Source organism: Camelus ferus, chromosome 12 (genome assembly GCF_009834535.1).
Source record: "Camelus ferus isolate YT-003-E chromosome 12, BCGSAC_Cfer_1.0, whole genome shotgun sequence".
Classification (NCBI taxonomy): Eukaryota; Metazoa; Chordata; class Mammalia; order Artiodactyla; family Camelidae; genus Camelus; species Camelus ferus.
In genome coordinates, this window is record NC_045707.1 from 37958946 (window position 1) to 37980826 (window position 21881).

Sequence of the window (21881 nt, forward strand, 5' to 3'; positions counted from 1 at the left end):
TTTGTAGCCTCCCCTCACCTGCCCCCACTGGTATCTGCCTGGAACTCCTAGGACTCATTTGAGCATCACTGCTAGAAAACATCAAGGCTGGGGAGAGAAGCCTTTTGTGCCATGTAATTATTTCCTATAATGGTCCAGAATGCATTTCTGAAGCTTTGAGTTCCCTCATTTAATAAATATTGCCAAACAGCATTGAGTGCTGGGGATACATCCATGAATGAAACAGACCAACCCTCATTTGCATTCTAGTAGAGGAGACAGAATAAATGCACAGAATAGATGTGTAATAGGACTAAAAGGGGTCCATAGGACATGGAGGATCTGGTGGCCACATTTGGAACTTTGGGTTTTATTTTGGGCTAGATGGAAAATCTGGAAGTTTTTGAGCAAAGAGGTGATGAGGTCAGCCACCCATTTTGGGGTCTGGGTAGCTGGTTCATAATCAGATGGTTAATAATGGTAGCTGTGTTTGTTATTCTGTGTTATCCCACCTACAGGGGAGGGGCTTGTGAGAAATGAGCCTGGTAAAGAGAGTGGGGGCCTCAGAAAAGAGAGGCACGTTTTCCCTAATGTTCCAGAGGCATGTCTGGGAGCAGCAGTGATGATGTCATTGACCACCTGGCTGGGAAACTTGCCCATCTCCTCAGTGACATTGAATGGCCTGACTTGTGTGCCCCCTGCCCAGCGACATCTCCGTCGTCCCCTCTCGCGCTCTCTGGAGTCACAAATGAGCTTGTCGGGTAAACAGAGTGTTTGTGTATTGCCGTCCCCCCTGCAGTGTTTGAGAACAAAGATAAGATTGTGATCATCATGGAGTACGCCAGCAAAGGGGAGCTGTATGATTACATCAGCGAGCGGCGTCGGCTCAGCGAGCGGGAGACCAGACACTTCTTCCGGCAGATCGTCTCCGCCGTGCACTATTGTCACAAGGTACGGCCCAGCCCCGCCACAGCTTTCGCTACGGATCGCTTTTTGTGGCAGCACGTGATTCTTTTCCTATTATAAAGGTGACATTTGTCCATTGTAGTATATTTGGAGAATCTATAAACTAGAAAGAACAAAATCACCATCACCCATAATGCCAGAATCCAAGGGTAACCTGCTGTTGACATTTGTTTGTTTCTTTCCAATCTTCCTACTCCTCATATTTATTTAACTTTTAATTTTGAGTAATTTTAGATTTACAGCAAAGTTTCCAAGATCGTACAGAGTTCCCAGGTACCTCTCACTCAGTTTAACTAACCCTAACATCTTACAGGACTCTAGGACATTTCTCAAAGCCAAGACACCCACATTAGTACATTGCTGTTAGCAAAACTCCAAATTTTATTCAGATTTCACCAGTTTTTACACCAACAACCTTTCCCCCTTCCAGGATCCAGACATTTTCCTGTGTTACTAAAAATTCTCTATAGTTAATGTGATTGTTGAACGTTTAGGCTGGTTCCAATTTCTGGTTATTATAAACAGTGATTGCCATTTTTATGCCTTAACTTTTTTTCCTCTTATTTGAGTAATTTACTTAAGAGAAATTCCAGAAGTGGAATTAGCGGGCCCTTTGTTCTGAACCTCTCTTTCCCTTTCCTTGCGTAGTTACATCCATGGAGGGTACGTACATACACCTACACTTATTGCAACACAACTAAGGGGGCGTGCTCTTAACACAGCCAGTTTAGCTACCCTTCATCTCTGGAAGAGGGAATGAAGTTCACAGATCATTTGTTGAAATATGGCTTGGAATTTATTATTTATCATTTGAGTCATGACTTCCATCCCATTTATACTTTTCCCCAGAACTGTCACACCTGGAACAATCATTCATTTTGAAGACAGCAGTGACTAGAAGCCAACATAGCATCCAAAGCAGAGTCAGTTTCTTCATTCGGATGGTGGCAGCCTGGGGCCTTCCGGTTTGTTAAGTAGTCTAGTTAGATGAGACTGACTCTGGAATAATCATCTTCTCATTAATAACAGTCTAAAACCCTTAACCCATGTGGACATTATTTGACTTCTCTTTGCTGACTCAGAAGGCACTGATGACTCAGATCGCACAGTGTGTTGCATTTGTTTGGAATCTGACCATCATTGTAAGCGCTACAGCCCCGTTTGCACTATCTGAAGTGTGAGTCCTTGGGCTTTGTGTGAACGGGGCTTTATGAGACTCACTCCATCTCACTGTGAAGACGAGCAATGCAGCAGTGTAAACCAAACTGCTCCCGATACTTAAAACCAAACAAAAGCAGCTACCTTGTCTTCTGAATCTTTCCTCCAGGAGCCCTGGTTTGTGCATTTCTGAATTCAAAACATAGCCTTGAAGGTTTGGATTAGAAGGAGCACTAGAAGTACATGTTTTTTTTCTACCTCTCCAGTCAGTGCTTTTGGAGATACTAGGAACTGTCAGGTGGAAAGGAAAATAAGCAGTAAAGCACCAGCTGTACACATGCAGATTCCGAGCTAAAGAAATCTTGAATGAAAGAAAGAATTCCGAGCCAGTTGGTTTGCTTGAAAGAGCAGCTTCCTTCGCAAGCGCCCTTTGTGCTGAATGATGTTAAAAACGTCCTTCCCTGCTATTACTCGCCCGGCCCCACGTAGCTGGTTCTTTCAGTTCCTCTTCTCTTCCCGTGCCCACCCACTCCCTTAGAAGATTGTGGGGGTTTGAAAAGAACTGAGCAGGACTGTTGTTACTGCTGTACAGACTAACGGCCTATTGCTTGACGACTTCTTTTCACCATGCAGCTGGCTGCCTGCTTGTCACTGCAGCTCAGCGGACAGCCTTGTCAGAGTTGGCTTGAATGGAAGGGTCACACAGTATGGAGCGACCTGCTTTGGTCTCTTTGGCCTCTCGCACCTTCACCCTTCACCCCGCATTGTGCCCTGCCCAGCAGAGAGGGACGTTCAGAGCCTTTTCTCCCAGCTGCTTGGGAAACACCCTTGGGAGTACTTCTGTTCTCCTTGGGACTGGTCTGCATGGCTTCAGGGACCAGGATATATTGAGCTAGGCACTGGGGAGACAGGTAGACAGGCAGACAGACAAGTCGGGTGTGTGAGCCCCACATTCTGAGTTTCCAGCAGAGACATCTGCTGATTCCCTGGGAATCGCATCCTGTCTGTAGGCAGACAGTGTTTGCCACTGCCTGGGATTATACTGCTTTCACACAGTGGAATTACATTCCGACAAAGAGTCTCCCCGCTGTTTTACAGGCTCTGGGGGAGAATGGATTCCAGTCATTTTTCCCTTAACCACACAGCAAGTGACTAATGCTCTCCTGCCGCTGGTCGCTGGCGGGGAGCTTCATGACAGTGAGAGAAATCCTGAAGGATGGGGGCGAAGACCACCGGGGCTGGCGCGTTTCTTTAATCTGTCAAAGATTTCCCTTTGTTCACCCTCCTCCTTCCTCTCCCTCTCTGTCTCTCTTATCCCAACTGCTCCCATTCAATTCCCTGCCTGTCTTCTCATTTCAGAATGGTGTGGTCCACCGGGACTTGAAGCTGGAAAATATACTGCTCGATGACAACTGTAATATTAAGGTAAAGCTCTTGCCTCATTGATTGATATGCCGGACCTGGGGACTGCAGCTGGTTGGGGGCTTCTGCTGCTCTGAGCTGCAGCATACAAATAAGGCGGCCCTTCCTTCCCAGCAGGCGGGTGGGGGGAGTCACTGGGCTTGAGCCCTCTGCTCAGTTCAAACGGTTAAATTCAACAAGCATTTATCGATCTCCAGCAACGTGCTAGACATTGTCCTCAAAGATGACCAAACTACAGTCCCTGTCCTTGGGAAACTCATAGTCGACAGTTTTTACCATAAAAATACAGTAACAGTGCATTTGTATCTTGTATCACATTAGCCTGATATCACTTAAATTCAATTTTCACAACAACCGTATGAGATAGATATTATTATTTACATCATTTCACTGATAGGGAAACTGAGGCACAGAGACATTAAGTAACTTTCCCAAGGTAACACAGTGGTAAGCAGCGGAGTGGGGGTTTGAACCCATGTCTCTCTGACCCACTGAGCCCAAGTTTGGACCACTCTGCTGGATATGCCAGCAGGGTCCCCAGTTATTTTGGAGTTGGAACCCTATCCCTGCCACTTCTGTCACTCCCACCCCATGTCTCCTGCTTCTCCCTTCCACCCCTCCCACCCCCCAAAGCAGCCCTGGAACTGGGGAGCTGACTGAAAAGGTGGTGGTGATTGCTGTCGGGAAGGAGCGTGCCGTCAAGTGGCGGCGAGTATTACTGCGGGCTGCTGCCAGGGCTGGAGAAAGCTGTCCTGGCCAACGGAGTTCAAGTGCCTCCTGCAGAGCACTCCAAATGGCCTTTTGATCATGGCTGCAGAATAAGCAAATACGGTTTCAAAATAAACAGAGCTCACTGCATGGGTTTCATTATGAAATAGCCTCCGTACTCCCAGCACCAGGGGTCCCTCTCATTGGCTGCTGGTGACGTTAGTGCCTCGTCCCTGGTCCCCAGACCAAGCATGGGAATGACCTTGCATCATCCCCTTTTTTGTTGTTGTGGTTGCTCTCAGTTGAGGGAGTGCATCACAAGACTATTTCCTTGCTGGGACCAATGGGGCTGCCTTGTGTTTGGATTCTGTCCCCAGATCATGGTGGCAACCATTAGTCACCATCATCCTCTGAAAGGACCCTGGAAACCACGTTGGGGAGACCTAGTTTTTAGTGAGTGGTTGACCATGATCACATATTTCTATACAGTCCACAGAGTAAGGAGGAAAGAGTTGGTCAAAGTAGCCTTTCTAGGAACAGGAAGTGAAATCTCAGGGTCTCTGCATTTCTGGCAAAGTGGCTGGATTATTCTAGAAGGAGCAGTGGCTGCAGAGTTAGAAAATTCCATCCTGTGTGGTTTACTAGCCGCTTGACATTGGGGGAACCACTTCACCCTGTTTCCTTGACCATAAAATGGGGAGACGGCAGTGCCCACAGGCTTGTTTTGAAGACTAAAGGATATGCTCCGTGATTAGCTGTATCAAGTGCTGAGCACTGTGCTGTGAGCCAAGGTTAAGAGCAGTGGCTTTGGAGTTGGATGGTCTGGGTTTGAAATGTAACCCTGCCCCTTACTAGTGGCAGTGTTTTGGATGAATGACTCACGCATCTAAGCCTCAGTTTCTTCCACTGTCTAGTCTCCATCACTTGGGGAGGTTGTTGATCTGGTCATTTTTTAAATGAGTATTTGCTGAGCAGTTACTCCGTGCCAGCAGGCCCTGTGCTCAGTCCTGGAGAGTCGATGACAAAGGTGAGGATTTTAGACAGTATATAGTCAAAGCACTTAGCACTCAACTTTTAATACCCAAGACACCTGCTTACATGGCTGGCCACTAGGGAAGTTGAATAGGAAGCCAGCTGCTCTGACAGTGCCCGGGGCCTGAGGTGTGTGGTGGTCAGGCCACGGCTGGAGAATTGGCTTCTGGTCTGAGGGGCACATTCTGAGGGCTTGTGTCATCCACTCTGGTAACTTTCTTTGCGAACTCTTCCTGCCACCTGCCCCCAGAGCTCTCAAAATGAAGTGGAGTTCTTTACAAGGCCTGGAATGTGAGCCTCTCACTTGGGGATTGGGTTCTATGGTACAGCTTGACCTCTAGTTCCATGATGTAGTTCCAGAAGTGATAAGGCACATAGCTTCCTATGGAGTCATTGAATTCCCCAATGGAGGAGAAGAATGGTTAGCATTCTGAAAGCAATTGTGCTGGAACAATGGGCAGGAGCCCAGGAGAATGGCTTATTTGCATAAAGCAATAGGGCAGTGATGTTGGGCCTCCTGGCTCCCAGGACCAAGTCCTTCATCGGGGGCCCTGTCCATTATGGAGGGAAATAGGAGCCATGTAGAACATTATAAGAATTAAGGTTTTGGTCTTATTTTTTCCCTTAGGATTCTTTTTTTTTTTTTTTTACATTTTTTATTGATTTATAATCATTTTACAATGTTGTGTCAAATTCCAGTGTAGAGCACAATTTTTCAGTTATACGTTAACAGATATATATATATATTCATTGTCACATTTTTTTTTCTGTGAGCTACCATAAGATCTTGTTCCCTTAGGATTTTTAATCCTTAAGAATTTCTCCTCCTGGCATTTACCAAAGTAAAACACACACACACACACATCCAAACCTTCCCTTTGATGCTGTTCCTTCCTTCTGCTCGCTCAAGGAATGCTACAAGGATCGGAGAATTCTAGAGCTTGAAAGAAACTTGAGGGTCATTTTCCAACCCCTTGTTTTGATGATTATGGCTCAGAAAGTTGATGTGCCCCAGATCAGACACAGTGAACCAGCATGTCATTCTGTCTTTGTTTTCCCAGAATGTGGCACAGTGCTTGTCACACAGTAGGGTTTCTTAAGCAGTTTGATTTTGGAGTGAAGGGATGACAGCCAGGATTAGAACTCACATGGTTGACTTCCAGGCAAATTCTCTTTTCATCATCTCACACCCACTTCCAAGGTTTTGGAAAATGTGTTTCAGCTGGTGTTGATTTGTCTTCCGGCTGGATATGCTCAGCTCTTCCTGACTCAGCATTTTGATGAAAACATATTGAGAAAGGGCACTTGCAGCAAAGTCAGGCAGACACATGGCCACAAGCTGGCCTCCACGTTTGAGAGCCCATGTCGTCAGTGTCTGGACCAGGGGACCATTGCCCCTGGAGGTCTGTTACCAATCCCCAGAGTATGAGCAGTGAGATGCCTCTCCAAATGTGGGTGCATTTCCTGTATTTCCAGGGTGGAGGGCTTTTGCCCAGAAAGCCTATAAAAACGCTCCTGGTTTGAACTTGTCCTGTGTCGCTGCCGTTTTGGTGTGAGCCATGCAACATGTGCCTCTCTCCTTCCCTGCCTGATGTTGGTTTGCAAAGAGCACATCTGGCCACGGCGAGAGGGTGTGGCTTCTAAAAATATTCACACAGTCGGTTGGCAGAAAGAATGAGAACAATGTGCTTCTTTGGGTTGCATTCCGTACTCTGCGGAGAAGCATGTCTACTAAAATAGACACCCAGCACAGCATTAATTCGCAATTAATAAAAACGGGCCAGATTCACGTCCCACCCTCTGGGAGAATGGAATGCCGACAATTCCCATAGGAGGCTCCTGTAAAAAGGCCTGATGGTGAGAAGTCAGGCACCGGGGTCACCTGACCTCCACAGACAGGGCTGGGAATTTGGTGCACTCCCAGGGCTCAGGGTAGAGGGACCTGGGGGAAGCGGCCTGTGGCTCCTGATGACAATGGAAATGCCCGCTGCTGCGGAGAAGAGCAGCTTTGAATGGCCAGGGATAAGACTAGACAGAAACCCCCAAGGCTTAACAAGACCCGTGGGGCAGCTCAGGCTCTAACTGTATGAATGTGAGGTTGCTGCACTCATGCAGTAATGAGTCCATTCATCTGTTTGTTCATTTATCCATTTATGTGTGTGTGTGTGTACATGTACATCCATGAATGCCTTCTTTTTGTTATATTATTCCCATTTTACTGAGGAGGAAGTTGGTGTTAGTTCCCATCCATCACCCAGCAGGGCCAAGTCCAAGGTTAGCCCCAGGTTCTTCGGGGCTCTGACCTCTGATCTGTCCAGTGGACTGCGCTTCTTTTTAGACCCTGCACATGACTGTCAGACCATTTCTTATAGTCTCATTAGCATCCTTTCCCAGCAGTTACCCATCAGCAAGCTGACTTCCTTTGTCATTGGATGAGCTTGCAGTGATTATTCACAGTGATCTAAGGTTAATCCCTTTTGTTTAAATGGTGGTAAAATGTATGTAACATAAAGTTTACCATTTTTAGGTTTTCGGTTTAGTAGCATAAGTACATCCACATTGTTGTGTAACCATCACCACCACCCATCTCCAGAACATTTGCATCTTCCCAAATGGAAACTCTGTCCCCATTCAACACTAACTCCCCATTCCCCCCCACTCCCAGCCCCAGGCAACCACCCTTCTACCTTCTGTCTCTGAACTTGACTCCTCTAAGTACCTCATGTGAGTGGAATCATATATTTATCCTTTTGTGTCTGGCTTGTTTCACAGAGCACAATGTCTCCATAGTTCATCCATGTTGTAGTGAGGTTAATTCTTTTGACATGTGAATAATCGCTTCCCAGTTTTTCTTTCTAACTCTGATTTTCATCCAGTGGGGCCTACCTCTAGAAAGGCTTGCTGACAAAAACTTAAACTGAGGACATGAGTGTTGACATCCCAGGTTCCTTCTCAGAGTCCAGGCTGAACACAGTGCCCCAGTGTGGGGACAGAGGGGGGTTCTGAACAGAGCAGTAGAACAGTCTCTCACCAGCAAAAAAAGGTAGTTATCTTTCTCCAAAGGTTACCAGTGTGCCGGCAAAACCCGACTTTGAAAGTAAAGCTGGATGCCTCCTTGGTGGAGAGTCACCCTTGATACACAGCTGATGTTCTGTTCTAGAGAACCTGCACCGAACCTCACATTCCTGAAGCTGTTCTGTCTCTGTGACCTTCGGCAGAGCTTAAGTCCTCTGACCCTCAAGTGCCTCACTTACAGGGTGAGGTGCAGGATTAGCTCACCCCGTAAGACTCTTCCAGGTTGGAACCACTTCTCAGATTTGGTTTTTTTGTTTTAGTTATGTTTAAAAATTGTTATTTCCCAAATTTCAGCTTTCTCCAACTTCCTAAATTTCTTTTCTTTTATCTCTTCATCGATTTTGCCTTTTCCCAGTATCTTCCATCCTATTTCACTTAATTTTATTTAGTTTAATTCACTTTGAAAAATTATATGTATCTGAAAAAGAAACCTGACATAATTACCTTCAATGAAAAACCAGAATCATTGAGAATCATGACGTTAATAAAGTTACTTACGTGGATTTAAGGTGGCACACATATTGAGCCCCAACTTTGTGCCAATTACTATTTTAAGCATTTCACATACTTTCTGTCATTTAATTTTCACCATGACACGGTAGGGGTGGATACTGCTCCTACCCCCATTTTACAGATGGGAAATTGAGGCTTTGAGAAGTTTTATGACCAGTGGCCATTTCCCATCTTATAGTTCTTACAAACTCCATACGAAGTGGACTCTTAGAGCTTCAGCCCAAGTTTAAGTGGCTCAAGGATGGAGAACTGTGTGTGTGTGTGTGTGTGTGTGTGTGTGTGTGTTGATTAATATTGCTTTTCCGTTGAAGTGCCAAGCACATGGACTAATCTAGATTTCTATTAATCTTATGTCAGTGGCAATGACAGTTTTACTGGGAGAGGCTGATAAACATCAGTCTGTGAGGATGGGTGTGGGCCATAACATAAACACACTTCTCAGAAGGCCTACAAAGAAAGCAAGTGTGCCAAGACTTGGAGCACTTCCAGTGGGCATGGGTGTGTGGGGATTTGCACGTGGTGGTGCTGGGTGCCTCTCACGTGTGTGTGTGTGTGTGTGTGTAGGGTCGCGCAGTGCTCCAGATGCCGCTGACATTGCAGGGTGGGAAGGGAATGTGTTTTCCTCAGGACGTGCGCTGTGCTGTGTGAGTGCCTCCTTAGCTGTGGGCTGAGAGGACGAAGCCCAGGGCCTTCTCGGGATGTTTCAGGGCTGCAGCCGTTCCTTGCCTCTTCTGATTGACAGGGCACACTTCATAAAGCTTCCAGCCAACTTCCTGTAAGCCAGTTGGGGGCTTTGATAAGAAAATGGAATTCTGGGCAATTAAGTGCAATCTGAGCCCTGAGAATGTGTTTTCTGAGGGCGGTTGTTCACCAGCTGCTTTCAGTGCCATTCCATTCATTCAGGGACGCCTGTTACAAGATGGGCTTATTCTGGGCACCGCATTCAAAACAGCCTCAGCTGGGCATGTATGTGATTCACTCATCCTATTTAGAAGCCTCAGGTGGCAGTCGGTTTTGGGGATGGCAGAAGTCCACAGCGGCTCAGTGTGTAAGGCTGGCTCAGACTGGGTGAAATTTGCAGATCACCCCGGGGCTAGGTTGGGCAGTGGTTTGAAGCTGTAAAGACACCTGGGTTACACTGTTGCTGGCTAGTTAGTTCTCTTGAGATGAATAACCTCATTTCCCTAAACCTCAGTTTCCTTATCTGTTAGGGGTGATAAAATATCCCTAACACAGAGTTTACTGTTTTTATCGTTTTTAGGTGCTCAGTACAGTGGCATGAAGTACATTCACACTGTGTAAATGGGATTGTAGATAGGGTTAGAGACTGTAAAGTGCTTAGAACTGTACCTGGTCATTGTAGGTTGTTCAGTAAGTGGTAACTAAGTTTATCATTATTTTGTATCATTGACTAATTACCTTATGCTTTTCAAAATATAATGCCTCTTCTGATGACGAGTGTTTCTTGGGTGAGGGCAGGTGCTAAGCAGTGGATGTTGCAAAGATGAGGGGCAGATGTGGAACCTGCCACCTGCCTCAGGGGACTCAGTCTAGAAGGCAAGGTGAATATACATTTGTATATACATAGGTACATATATATGTGATGTGATATGTATGTGCATATGTAATATATACATTACATGTGTATATGATAATAAGCATATACATGTATAATATATACCTTACATGTATATATGAATAGGTGCGCACACACACGCACATGCTGAAGAATGCTGCCTTAAAGGATTATAAAACACTTCAAGAAACCAAAGAGAGTGATTCCAAAGGGTTTGTGATACAAGAGAAGCAAGGTCAGGTAGAACATTTGCATGGAACTTGAAGACTTGAACGTTACAAAGCACTTTTGCATCCATGGACTCATCTTGATTAATTTTTTCTTCTCATTCTCCCAATAATCCTGTGATCTCAAACAGGATAGGGATCATGGGTTTCTGTTTTCTGGTGGGTAAACTGAGGCTCAGAGTAGCTAAGTCGTCTGCTCTGTGCCACACAGGGTTTGGGCTGCAATATGATTTCTCCAAACCCAGTGCTCAGGGTCCATTTTCTCTAGTGTCACGAGGTGGCCAAAATACAGTTCCGATGAGTTTGTGGGCGGATAAAAGGCGGTGATGTCTATTGCACAGGTAGGTCAGGGTTTTCCAGGGTGTGGTGCACACACCACTGTGGGTGGATGCAGTGTGATTTTAGGTAGGCTGCAGAGGAACAGTTTTCAGATGAATAGTTTATATACAGTGTTCATTTGACCATCACAAATGTGATTCTGTGGCTATTTCTCAGGGCAGGTCTACACTGAAGTGAAAACAGAGGTTATGTATGGAGTGATTTTAAGTGAGTAATAGAGCATGCTGTGTGCAGATACAGCAGAACTTGTGATGATGCCAAGGACTGCAGTCAGGAATCAGTGGCCCGGTTGTGTCGACTGGTCATTTTGTGAAGACTCAGGGCTGGAGAGAGAAGGGGGACCCAGCTGGCAGAGCTGCCCCAGGGCGCCTCAGCTACTTTAGTCTGGGTGGTGTAAGCTGAGCCAGTGCAGACACTGACCTCCATGCTGACAGGCCTCCCTGGGTCTTGTGTCTTTTTGTAGATTGCCGACTTTGGGCTTTCCAACCTGTACCAGAAGGACAAGTTCTTGCAAACGTTTTGCGGGAGCCCGCTCTATGCCTCTCCTGAAATTGTCAATGGGAGACCTTACCGAGGCCCAGAGGTGAGCAGCTTGCCTGGTGTATGGGGGTGGTGGGGGGGCGCTTGGTGGGGGAGAAAAGAACTGGACCTAGGAATACCTTAAAAAAAAACCCACAAAAGCAAGCAAATAAAAAACTTTTCCTTATATGATTATAAAAACCATAATATACATACCTGGGGCACCTGAAAGAAAATTGGAAAAATCCAGAAAAATCTAAAAGAGAAAATAAAGTTGCCTGCAGTCTCCCCCCATGAGAGATAACCACTTAATATTTATGTGACTTTAGACATTTTTCCAATGTAGATCTTTGTATTTCAAAAATAATTGAGATCACTATATATGTATGTGTATATCTGCCTTTTATTAACTTAAAGTTATATTGTTAGATTTTCTGAATTCGGTATTATTAAAAACATGGTCTTTAATGATGACGTAACTTTTTATTGTATGAATGTACTGTACTTAGTCATTTCCCTAGATTTAGGTAGATTGTTTTCAGTTTTTCGTATTATAATAAAACAGGCAACACAGAAAGCGAGCAACCTAACTCTGCAGTAAATATCTTCTGAGTATATTTTTGACAGCATGCATCTTTGATTAAGGAAATACATTAATTGCATCTTCTGATTCATGAGAAATTCATTTCTCTATATGCCCAGAGCTTTCAGGGCCACTGTTAGAGATGTGTATGTGAAAATGTCATTTTGAAAATGAGTGAGTTGTGCGTGATTATTCATTTTAAAAAAGATAGTTCTATTTACGGAGAGATTCATCCACTCAAGATCCTTTAAATGCAGCCTCTCAGTGGATTAAAATGTTTCCTTCCAAATATTTATCTATTTAAGAGTGTTTGGGAGCAGGGCTGGAGGGTAAAGAGAAAGATGCCAAGAGCCTCTATCAACTACAGTGAAGAGGAAGTCTTCCTAAAATAAGAATGTAGGGGAGGAGCCTAAGATTCAGTTTACAAAGTTGCAGAAACTCGACACTGTAAATTTGTCATGGATAATGAAGGCTGCCTTGGTCTCTGATGATCTGTTTCCGAGGTTACAAGCTGGCAGCCTATGATCTGGCCAACAAGCATGCTTCATTTTGGCCACATTAGTCCTTCTAGAAAAATTTAACAAACATTTAATAAGTGGGAGCTGTCACATAAAACCCTGGTTTCTGACTTCTCCTGAAAAACCAAAGATGCTCGCAGTGCTGGGCCTATATTCCTGTGTGGCAGCAACTTGCCGGAGGAGGCAACGGGTGACTGCCCTCTACAGTTTGTCTGCATCCCCAGCACTCCTCGTTGTAGCCCACCTTCTCTCTTTGTTCATGTTTGTGGTCTACCTGGCTCTTGTAAGCATTCGGATTGGCAACCCCTGATCCATTTGAAGAAGGTGCAGGAAGGAACTGATTCCTGGATTAGGAGTCAAGAGCCTTAGTGTCCCAGTCTTAGTTCCATCACTGGGGTGGGAGCTTCCAGAGAAACCATTTAGCTTCCTTAGGCCTCAGTTTTCTCATCTGTCAGATGGGGCTGAAAATAACCCAGGCCCTACATGTTTAACAAAATTATAGTGAGGATCAAAGAAGATAATCTATTCAAGAAAGTTCTTCTCCAGGTTGGAACTGTTGGTCTTGTTTTGAAACAGAAAGGTCAGGCCCTGAAGCAGGCTGCAGGTGCATTGCATCTCAGGTGTCAGACTGCGGTGGGACCTGTCTGCCAGGTGCTGCACTCAGTTCCTGGGGTCGTTGAGGGTGGCTGCTCATGGTCTGTGAGACTAATGGTTTGAAAGGCATCCCGGAATCTGCTTCCCAGCTCCTGTATGTCCTGTCTCTGCTGCAGGTGGACAGCTGGGCCCTGGGAGTCTTGCTTTACACCCTCGTCTATGGAACCATGCCCTTTGATGGTTTCGATCACAAAAACCTCATACGGCAGATCAGCAGCGGAGAGTACCGGGAGCCCACGCAGCCCTCAGGTGTGTGCCCGCGCGGGGCCAGCGGTTGAGCCGGGAGAGGTCAGCTCACCTGCCCAGCTCACACTTTCTGCTTGTGTCCTTGTCTGTCCGTAAGGAGCTGCCTGCTTTTTCTCTTTCGTCTCCCCAGATCTTTGCCTTCTGGCAGAGCTGCTTGTTCGGCTGCTCTCCCTAAACCTTCCCAAGTGACATTTTCAGAACAGTTGTTCCACGCGGTGGACTGGGAGTGCTGTTTGCTTGCTGTGTGAACTTGGGCAAGTCCCTTACCCTGTTTGGATTCAGCTTCTCCACTATAAATTCCCATTTTGGAAAGAGAATTACGTGAAGTCCCTTCTGGTCCATGTAGGCTCAAATCCCTGCCACTAGACTGTCAGTGCATGAGGATGGCGGCTGCTCTTCTCCATCCTGGTGCCCCACCGGGGGGTATAGCGCGTGGGCGCTGTTTCATTACTTCCTGCTGCAGAACAACTCCATCCCATCCCCTGCCTGCCTTCTCCAAACTCAGTGGTTTAAACATCCATTAACTGTATCTCTCGATTCCCTGGGTTGGTTAGAGCTCTTCAGGCCTTGCTTGGGGCTTCTCCTACAGTTGCAATCAGTGGGTACTGGGGCCAATGGTGGATACCTCTGTGCGAGCTCTCTCCCATGAGCTGCCTCCTCAGGTCTCTCTCTCCAGGAGGGAGCCTGGACTTCTTACGTAGCAGCTCAGGGCTCCAAGACAGAGGAGGAAGAAGCTGCCCGGCCTTCTTACTGTCTGCTTGGAAGCCAGATGATATCACTGCCGCCATGTTCTATTGGTCAAAGCAGCCAAGGCCGTAAGCTCCATCTCCTGATGGGAGGGCATCATGTGGGTACAGAAGAGGTCTGCACAGGGGACCATCTTCAGAATGTACCTCATGTACGTGCATGCTACGCATGTGCATAGACACACGCACACACTGTTGATTCTCATTATCTGCAGTAGTTATGTTCTATAAGGTTGCTATAAACACCGAGTCAGTGAATATGGAAGCACTACTCCTAGGGAAATACAGGGCTGGATTCTGTGAGCCTCTGGGCACATTTTTTGTCAACCAATCAATACATATCCTTGCTTTATGTATATTTCTGCTTAAAGATACCTCATTTAAAATACAGTGTTGATTCATGAACATCGAACTCATGGCCAACAGGACTGTAACTCGTGCCCGAACGAAGCTTATCTGACACACATTTTCTCTGTAAGGCACATCACTGCCCTCTTGCCCTTAGAATCACCAGTGTCACACTGGGGCTTATTTGAAACAGCCACATCACCAACAGAAAGTGCAAATAGATGAAAAGCATGGACAAAACAGACTGAAAAGGACACATGTTTACAGTATGAGAGGAGAAACAAGAAGGAGGTGCCGAGGTTCTCCCTCAGCTGAGAACACACGTGGGGGCAACTCACATTTTTTCCCCACTCTGTGGAAGAAGATATATGCAAGTGACTGGGAAAGCACCCTGAGTATTGATTTTGGGGTTACAAATATATTTTACTAAGGAGGCAAATATACAGCTACAAAATCTAAATAATAAAGATGGACTGTTTTATATGTGTAAACTGTAGACATAGGTATATGCAGATTTCTATGTCTATTTTTTTTTTCAATAAGCTAACCAGGGTTTTTCTTTTTTGAGGAATTTCAGGGTGACCTCTATGGCAGTCTTTTTGTCTCACCAGCTAACTGGTGCCAGCATAGTATCTGGCACATTACAGGGGTTCAGGAAATCTTTATTGACTGAATGAATGAACATCCTGTTACTTTTCAGGGGTGTAGTTCACCCCTGGTGCCGTTGCCAGACTCTTGCCAGCTACTCATTAGCCTGCGTAAGTGGCTGAGGGGAGGTGGCGCCTTCCCAGGGTATAATTCAACCCCCTTTGGGGGAGCACAGTTTGATCTTAAAAGGCAGTTTATAAGCTGTGAGAGTCAGTTGGTTCCTGTGGCCTCCTCAACATCCCTTTGGGGCTTTCCCCTAATTCTTTGGCAGCAGAAATTTGCAAATGGAGTTTTTCAGACAGGCTGTAAATGGATAGCAGGTAGAGATCAGCTCTTGGATTTGACAGCTCGGTAGGCTACGGCTTATGTCAGAGTGGGGAGAGGTGGTGAGCTCTGGGTGTGGGTGTGAGCCTGGCCAAGGCCTGAGTCAGGCCAGCCTTGGGGACGGCCTCTCTCACTGCCCAGGTATGCGCTCCTCTCCATCCTTCTCTGCCTCTCCCTCTCTGATGAGAAGCCTTTTTCTCACCATCTCAGACCCAGATTTCCTTTTTGTGCTGACATGCTTTTCTGGGGACCTGAGTGCTGTGTGTTTATACAAACCTACCTTTGGAGGATGAAGAAAGCCATTGTAGCCCACACCTGTTTTCCCTCTTGGTGAAATGATATCCACCAAAGGAATGGTGGGGCCCTGCTTGGGGTCGGGTCTGGATTCTTTCCCGGTTCCCTGGCCTTCCCCATTTTATAAAGATCTGAGTTGACGGAAGGCTTGGCGGTTCGTGACATTTCTTCACTCACATGGAGAAACACGCCAGGCTGTGACAGTGCAGTGGCCTGTGGCTCGGAGTCTTCATGATGCTTTTTGATGTACAGTCTGACAGGCAATGGCTTCCTGGTCAAAAGTGGCTGGACCATTTGGATTTTTCCTAAAGTGAGCACATCTCCTTAGCCCTTTCTGGAGCCTCAGCCCTGTCACAAAGCCCAAAGCTCCTGTATGATGTACTGTTCCTTTTGCTTGTCCCATAGATGCTCGAGGACTCATTCGGTGGATGCTGATGGTGAACCCCGATCGCCGGGCCACCATTGAGGACATCGCCAACCACTGGTGGGTGAACTGGGGCTACAAGAGCAGTGTCTGCGACTGTGATGCCCTTCACAACTCTGAGTCCCCTCTCTTGGCCCGCATTATCGACTGGCACCACCGTTCCACAGGGCTGCAGGCTGAGGCTGAAGCCAAAATTAAGGGCTTGGCCAAACCTGGGGCCACTGAGGTCATGCTGGAGCGGCAGCGGTCACTGAAGAAGTCCAAGAAAGAGAATGACTTTGCTCAGTCCGGCCAGGACTCGGCGCCTGAAAGCCCATCCAAGCTGAGTTCCAAGCGGCCCAAAGGGATCCTGAAGAAGCGGAGCAACAGCGAGCATCGCTCTCACAGCACTGGCTTCATTGAGGGCGTTGTCAGTCCTGCCTTACCCCCTGCTCTCAAGATGGAGCAGGACTTGTGCCGGACTGCTGTGCCCCTCCCGAGCTCCCCCGAGGCAGAGGTGCCAGGTAAACTCAGCCCCAAACAGTCGGCCACGATGCCTAAGAAAGGCATCTTGAAGAAGACCCAGCAGAGAGAATCGGGTTACTACTCGTCCCCGGAGCGCAGCGAGTCTTCGGAGCTGTTGGACAGTAACGAAGGGCTGGGTGGCAGCATCCCCTCCCCGAGCCCCCCGGACCCGGCCAGGGTGACTTCCCACAGCCTCTCCTGCCGCAGGAAGGGCATCTTGAAACATAGCAGCAAGTACTCGGCAGGCACTACAGACCCGGCCCTGGCCAGCCCTGAAATGCCCACACTGGAGTCCTTGCTGGAGCCCGGTGTCCCCGCCGAGGGCCTCTCCCGGAGCTACAGCCGGCCTTCCAGCGTCATTAGCGATGACAGTGTCCTTTCCAGCGACTCCTTTGACTTGCTTGATCTGCAGGAGAACCGCCCCGCCCGCCAGCGCATCCGCAGCTGTGTCTCTGCCGAAAACTTCCTCCAGATCCAGGACTTTGAGGGGCTCCAGAACCGGCCCCGGCCCCAGTACCTGAAGCGGTACCGGAACCGGCTGGGAGACAGCAGCTTCTCCCTCCTCACAGACATGGACGACGTGACTCAGGTCTACAAGAAAGCGCTGGAGATCTGCAACAAACTCAACTAGCTCCCCAAGGCACAGGGGCGGGTTGGGGTGGGTACGAGGGAGGAGTGGGGGCAGTGACTGCTAAGGAGCTGGCCATGACAAGAGACTGAAAGATGATTGGTGCTGTCTTGCTTTGGCCAAGTTTGCAACCTTGGGCCAGCAGCTAAAAGGGAGAAGTGGGCTCTCTGCCAGTCCTGCCAACTGCCAGTCAGAATTCGGATCCTAATTGGCATTTGCTTTATAGCATCCCTAGAGGACCAGCTGTCCAGGGGAGGTGGTGTTGGCCAGCACTTAAAGCGTGGGGGGAAGCATATGGGAGAGGGAGCATTTCCCTAGAAGTCATCCACATGCTTCTGGAGGAGTGGCAAGAGAGACTGGGGCCATCTGCTTTGAGTGAACTCAGAGCTTGCTCCTTCTCTCCTCACATTAGCAGGCTTAGTCTGACTGCATGGGGTTGGCAAGTAGGTTTCAGCTACATGAGCTTGAATCGGTGATTGATTGATACTGGCTGCTGGGTGTGCTGGTTTAAGTAGCCCAGACACACCAGAAGGAGTGCTGTGATTGAATAGTAATGGCTGCCGTGGGGATGGGAAGCGGGGCAGTAGCACTCATGCCACGTAGTTGCCATCCTTGACCTGGCTAAGCCCTGGGAGTGTTAGTGTAGATCCTGTGGGATCTGTGTTATCTCTTTCATGCCACCAGTGTGGCATTTGTTCATTTGCTATTCTACCTTGAATGGAGACAGGGCCTTGGTCAGAGAGAGAATGCTCTGAACACTGCTAAGGACTTAGAGTCAGCCCATGGTGATTTTTTGGCTTCTTGTTGTCTACCTCTTCTTTCCTGGTGTCTGCCTTGCTCTTCAGCACAACCTCCTGAGGGTGGACAGGGGAAAAGATGGTGGTGTCTGAGGTCAAAACTTTGGCATATAACAGAGCTTGAGGCCCTCTGTGGTCTTTGTGCAGTTGAATGGAAATCGATCCACACCAGCAAGGGGGCAACTTTTCGATTTCTTTAACGTCTCAATATTAACTGGAATGCTGCCTTGTGGGCTCTCACCTGCATGAATGCTTTGAATTGGACATGATGCTGTGGTTTCCAAAGGAGTAACTGGCTCAACCATTTATCCTGCTTACTCACAGTAAACGATTTCCCCATCCACCAAGTGTAGACTCCTCAGAGGTAGATGAGTTTGCTTCTAGCGTGTAGTTAGTGTGTAGGTGGGATATTTGGATGAGGAAAGTCAGGCAGAAGGTGTTCTCCCCAAATCAAGGTATTGTGTGTCATGGGTTTAAACTCCTAGGCTTTGGGGAAGAAGTTCCATCCATTCAAATGAATAAGGTACTAGAGAGCAAAGTGGGTTGGTAGGAAGCGTACAGGAGAGGGAACACTTCCCTGGATTCATCCACGTGGTTCTGGAGGAGGCAGAAAAGAGGTGTGACAGGACTCTTATCTTAAAAAGTAACATAACTAGCTATTTAACTCGTAGACATCCAGATTACAGGTGATAAACCGTCACTCCCACAATGGAACATCTTGAGATACTGAGTTTGGAATTTATGGTTTTATTTGGGACTTTGGGATGACTTCAGATTCTACTGGCCCCAGCCAATTGAAACTCTTGTTTCGAGAATGGCTGACTTCTGATAGCCACCTGGATATTTCAGGAGAGCTAGTCTTGTGGGTATCCTGGGGAAAACCAACAGATAATAGTTCATAGGGAGATGAGAAAGAATTCACCTTCAGGCACCAAGAACATTAACTAGAATGAAATTGCCCTTTCCCTGAGGGGATGGCCCCATTTCTCCCCTTGCCACCAGCTCTGGGGTTTTGGCTTCTGCATTCCTTCAGGCTGAGCTGAGTAGTGTAACATGGGAAGCTTCTTGATTTCTTTTCATCCAATTCCACTTCTTTCCTGAACGCCAACATAGGTTCAAAGGGAAAAAAATCTGTAGATAGCAAATTGTATATGGGGTATGTGGGTGCAGGGAGTATGCTCTGCAACCTCTAAGCCCCCTACTCCCTATCTCATTTTCTGCGGCCTTTTCTGAACAGCCTATACTGCTGCACTGCTGGCCCCTCGTGCATGGCAGCCGGCCTAGTTGGTAGCTGTCAGTAGGACTTATGTATAACATCAACCTAGTGGTTGACGTGTTTTCTTTTTGCCCAAGTGATTGTGTCTGTTCAGTGATTTTCCATCCTTCTAGTCTTTAAGTAAAAATAATACTATTAAGGAAAATCATCCTACTCCTCCCCCACTCCCAAAACACATGTATGTTCTCTTTTGTCAGTAGACCCAGACAGTGGATCGTGGCAAAGACGGTCCTCCACTCAGAGGCAGAGACTCTGAGTCCTGGTGTGCTGCTAGCCAGCTGGTGGCCTTAGGCACCTGCGGTGTTTTGGGGACTGTGGTTTCCCTTCAGTGGGGGCTGGAGGGGTGGATTAGCTGGTCTCTCAGGCCCTGCCTAGTTCTGACCTTCTGCTAACATCCTCTGATTCTAGATGTGTCCTTTCAAGGAAAAACTTAGAATAGAGGGAAAAACCCTCAAAGCAGCTCCCTTGCTTCCTGATTAAGTCCTATCATCCCTACCAGCAATCCCATCCAAGGAAGGCATGCTTGATTCATTTCCATGGAATTACAAGTGAGAGACACTTTGATGACCTGGTGGACCAAGCAGGAGGTTCGAGGTCAGCCCTCCTGGTCCTTTCCTTGCCTCCGTGGGCCTTTCAGTGTCTTAGTTTACACATCTGCCAAAGGAGTAGAGTTATACTTCTTTTTACAGGTAAATTTCAAGGCATGATCAGTTTTCAGGAAGTGCATCAAGACCCCAGGTGAAATGAAAATGCTAAGTACTCTCTGAATTCCCGTCCCTGTTATAAGGTGCTGCTTCTGCAGATGACAAGGAGCACCTTTCAGGGTGAAACTCAGGTGAGTGTTGGCCAGGCCTGCTGTCTTGAGTACAAATGTGAATGACTGACTGATTGCTTATTGCCAAACTGGAAATGTTCTGTAGGGATTTACTGGCATGGTATCATTCCTAGAAGAAAAAAAGAGAAACTTGACTGCACATTTTTTTTTAATCCATGTTGTGACTTTTATTTAATTTCTATTTTTTTGGTAATAAAAAGTTGACTTTTTTATTTGAATTTGTCTTTTTTTATTTATTGGTCTGAAAGGCATTTCAAAGGTATTATAATAATATATTGGTATAATTTAATTGGTGCAACATGCTTTATGGTTCCAGTCAAAATTGGTTTTCATTCATTTGATTGGTTTGAGCCCAGAACAGCCTATAGGGGAAAAAGAAAAAAGCTGGATAACCACCCAAAGTGTTTGTATTTTCATTGGAAACTGATTTGTTTTGTTTTCTGTTTTTTGTTTGTTTGTTTGTTTCTGTTTTTATTTTTAAATTAAATAAATTGCCATGAACTGACCTGAACTGGGACCTTGCTTCTTTACTTGGTTGTTATTCTCTTAGTTCAGTAAATGACAGAGTGGTTGTAAGTAACAGAAATACACTCAAGCTGGCCTAGGCACAAAAGGGGAATTTCTTTGATGTTCTCAGAAAAGTAAGTGCAGGTGGCACCAGGAACTGGAACAGTAGGTCCAGGAGGATGGCGGGCCCTCTTTTCTGCCCCGCTTTGCATGCCAGTTGTGCTCTGTTCCTTTTGTAGCCTTGCTTTCTCCTCCCTGGTTTTATGACCCACTGTGGCTCTCCCTACAGCTTCCAAGCTGACACGTTCTCAGTTCTGGTTTCCGAAAGCGATCTTGACCCAGTTTCTGCAGTCTGGACTAGAGTCAGCACTAAAGGTTAACCCTCAGCCACACCTGCCCCCCCCCCCCCCTTCAGCCTCCTCGGCCTGCCCCAGCGCTCCCTCTATCCCAGAGGCAGACAGTGTGCTCATATGACTGCTCTAAGATCACTGGGCTGTGTTTCCTAATGAGGAAGGCCACCCCTGCCCTGCCTATAATAAAATGCCATCCTGCGTCCCATTTGCCATTGTTTCTGTGTGAACAGCCCCTCCAGGAAGCTCTTGGAAAAAGGGATGAATAATAGGGTAAGACTGAGGAGTTCCCGGGTCCTGGTCACAATATCAAATGACATCAAATCCCACCCCTAGTCTCAAACATGAAAGAATCATGCTGTGCACTGCATAGCAGTGTTACGGATCCATGCAAGGAAGTCTGACTTTCCAAAGAAACTGCAACTTGCCTGTCTGGACTTGGACAATTGCTATTGAGTCAAATTACTTTGCCTCTTTGGGCCTTGGGTTTCTCATCTGCTTCATAGGTATGTTAATTGCTATCTTTTCCCAACTCTTAATAGGGCTATGAAGAAGGAGAGAATTTCTACGAAGTTACTCTAAGAGTAAAACTCATTATGAGTGGGAAACCATAGTCCTTTCTTCACAGGGCAGTATTCACTTTAAAGGCAACCTGCGTGGTCTGGAGGCTCTTAATTCTTGCTGT

The 21881-nt window shown here is 46.8% G+C and overlaps 1 protein-coding gene across 4 annotated transcripts in view; it reads left to right on the plus strand.

The window, feature by feature from the left end:
* Nucleotides 1-20850, plus strand: part of NUAK1 (NUAK family kinase 1) — a 67105-nt gene extending 46255 nt beyond the window's left edge. For all 4 annotated transcript variants that reach the window (XM_032493428.1, XM_032493429.1, XM_032493431.1 and 1 more), the window contains 5 exons: nucleotides 779-930; nucleotides 3463-3528; nucleotides 11459-11578; nucleotides 13386-13518; nucleotides 16281-20850. In XM_032493428.1, coding sequence (XP_032349319.1) covers nucleotides 779-930; nucleotides 3463-3528; nucleotides 11459-11578; nucleotides 13386-13518; nucleotides 16281-17434 — 1625 coding nt within the window. In that variant the 3' untranslated portion in view covers nucleotides 17435-20850. The remainder of the gene's footprint in view (nucleotides 1-778; nucleotides 931-3462; nucleotides 3529-11458; nucleotides 11579-13385; nucleotides 13519-16280) is intronic.
* Nucleotides 20851-21881: the final 1031 nt, after the last annotated feature.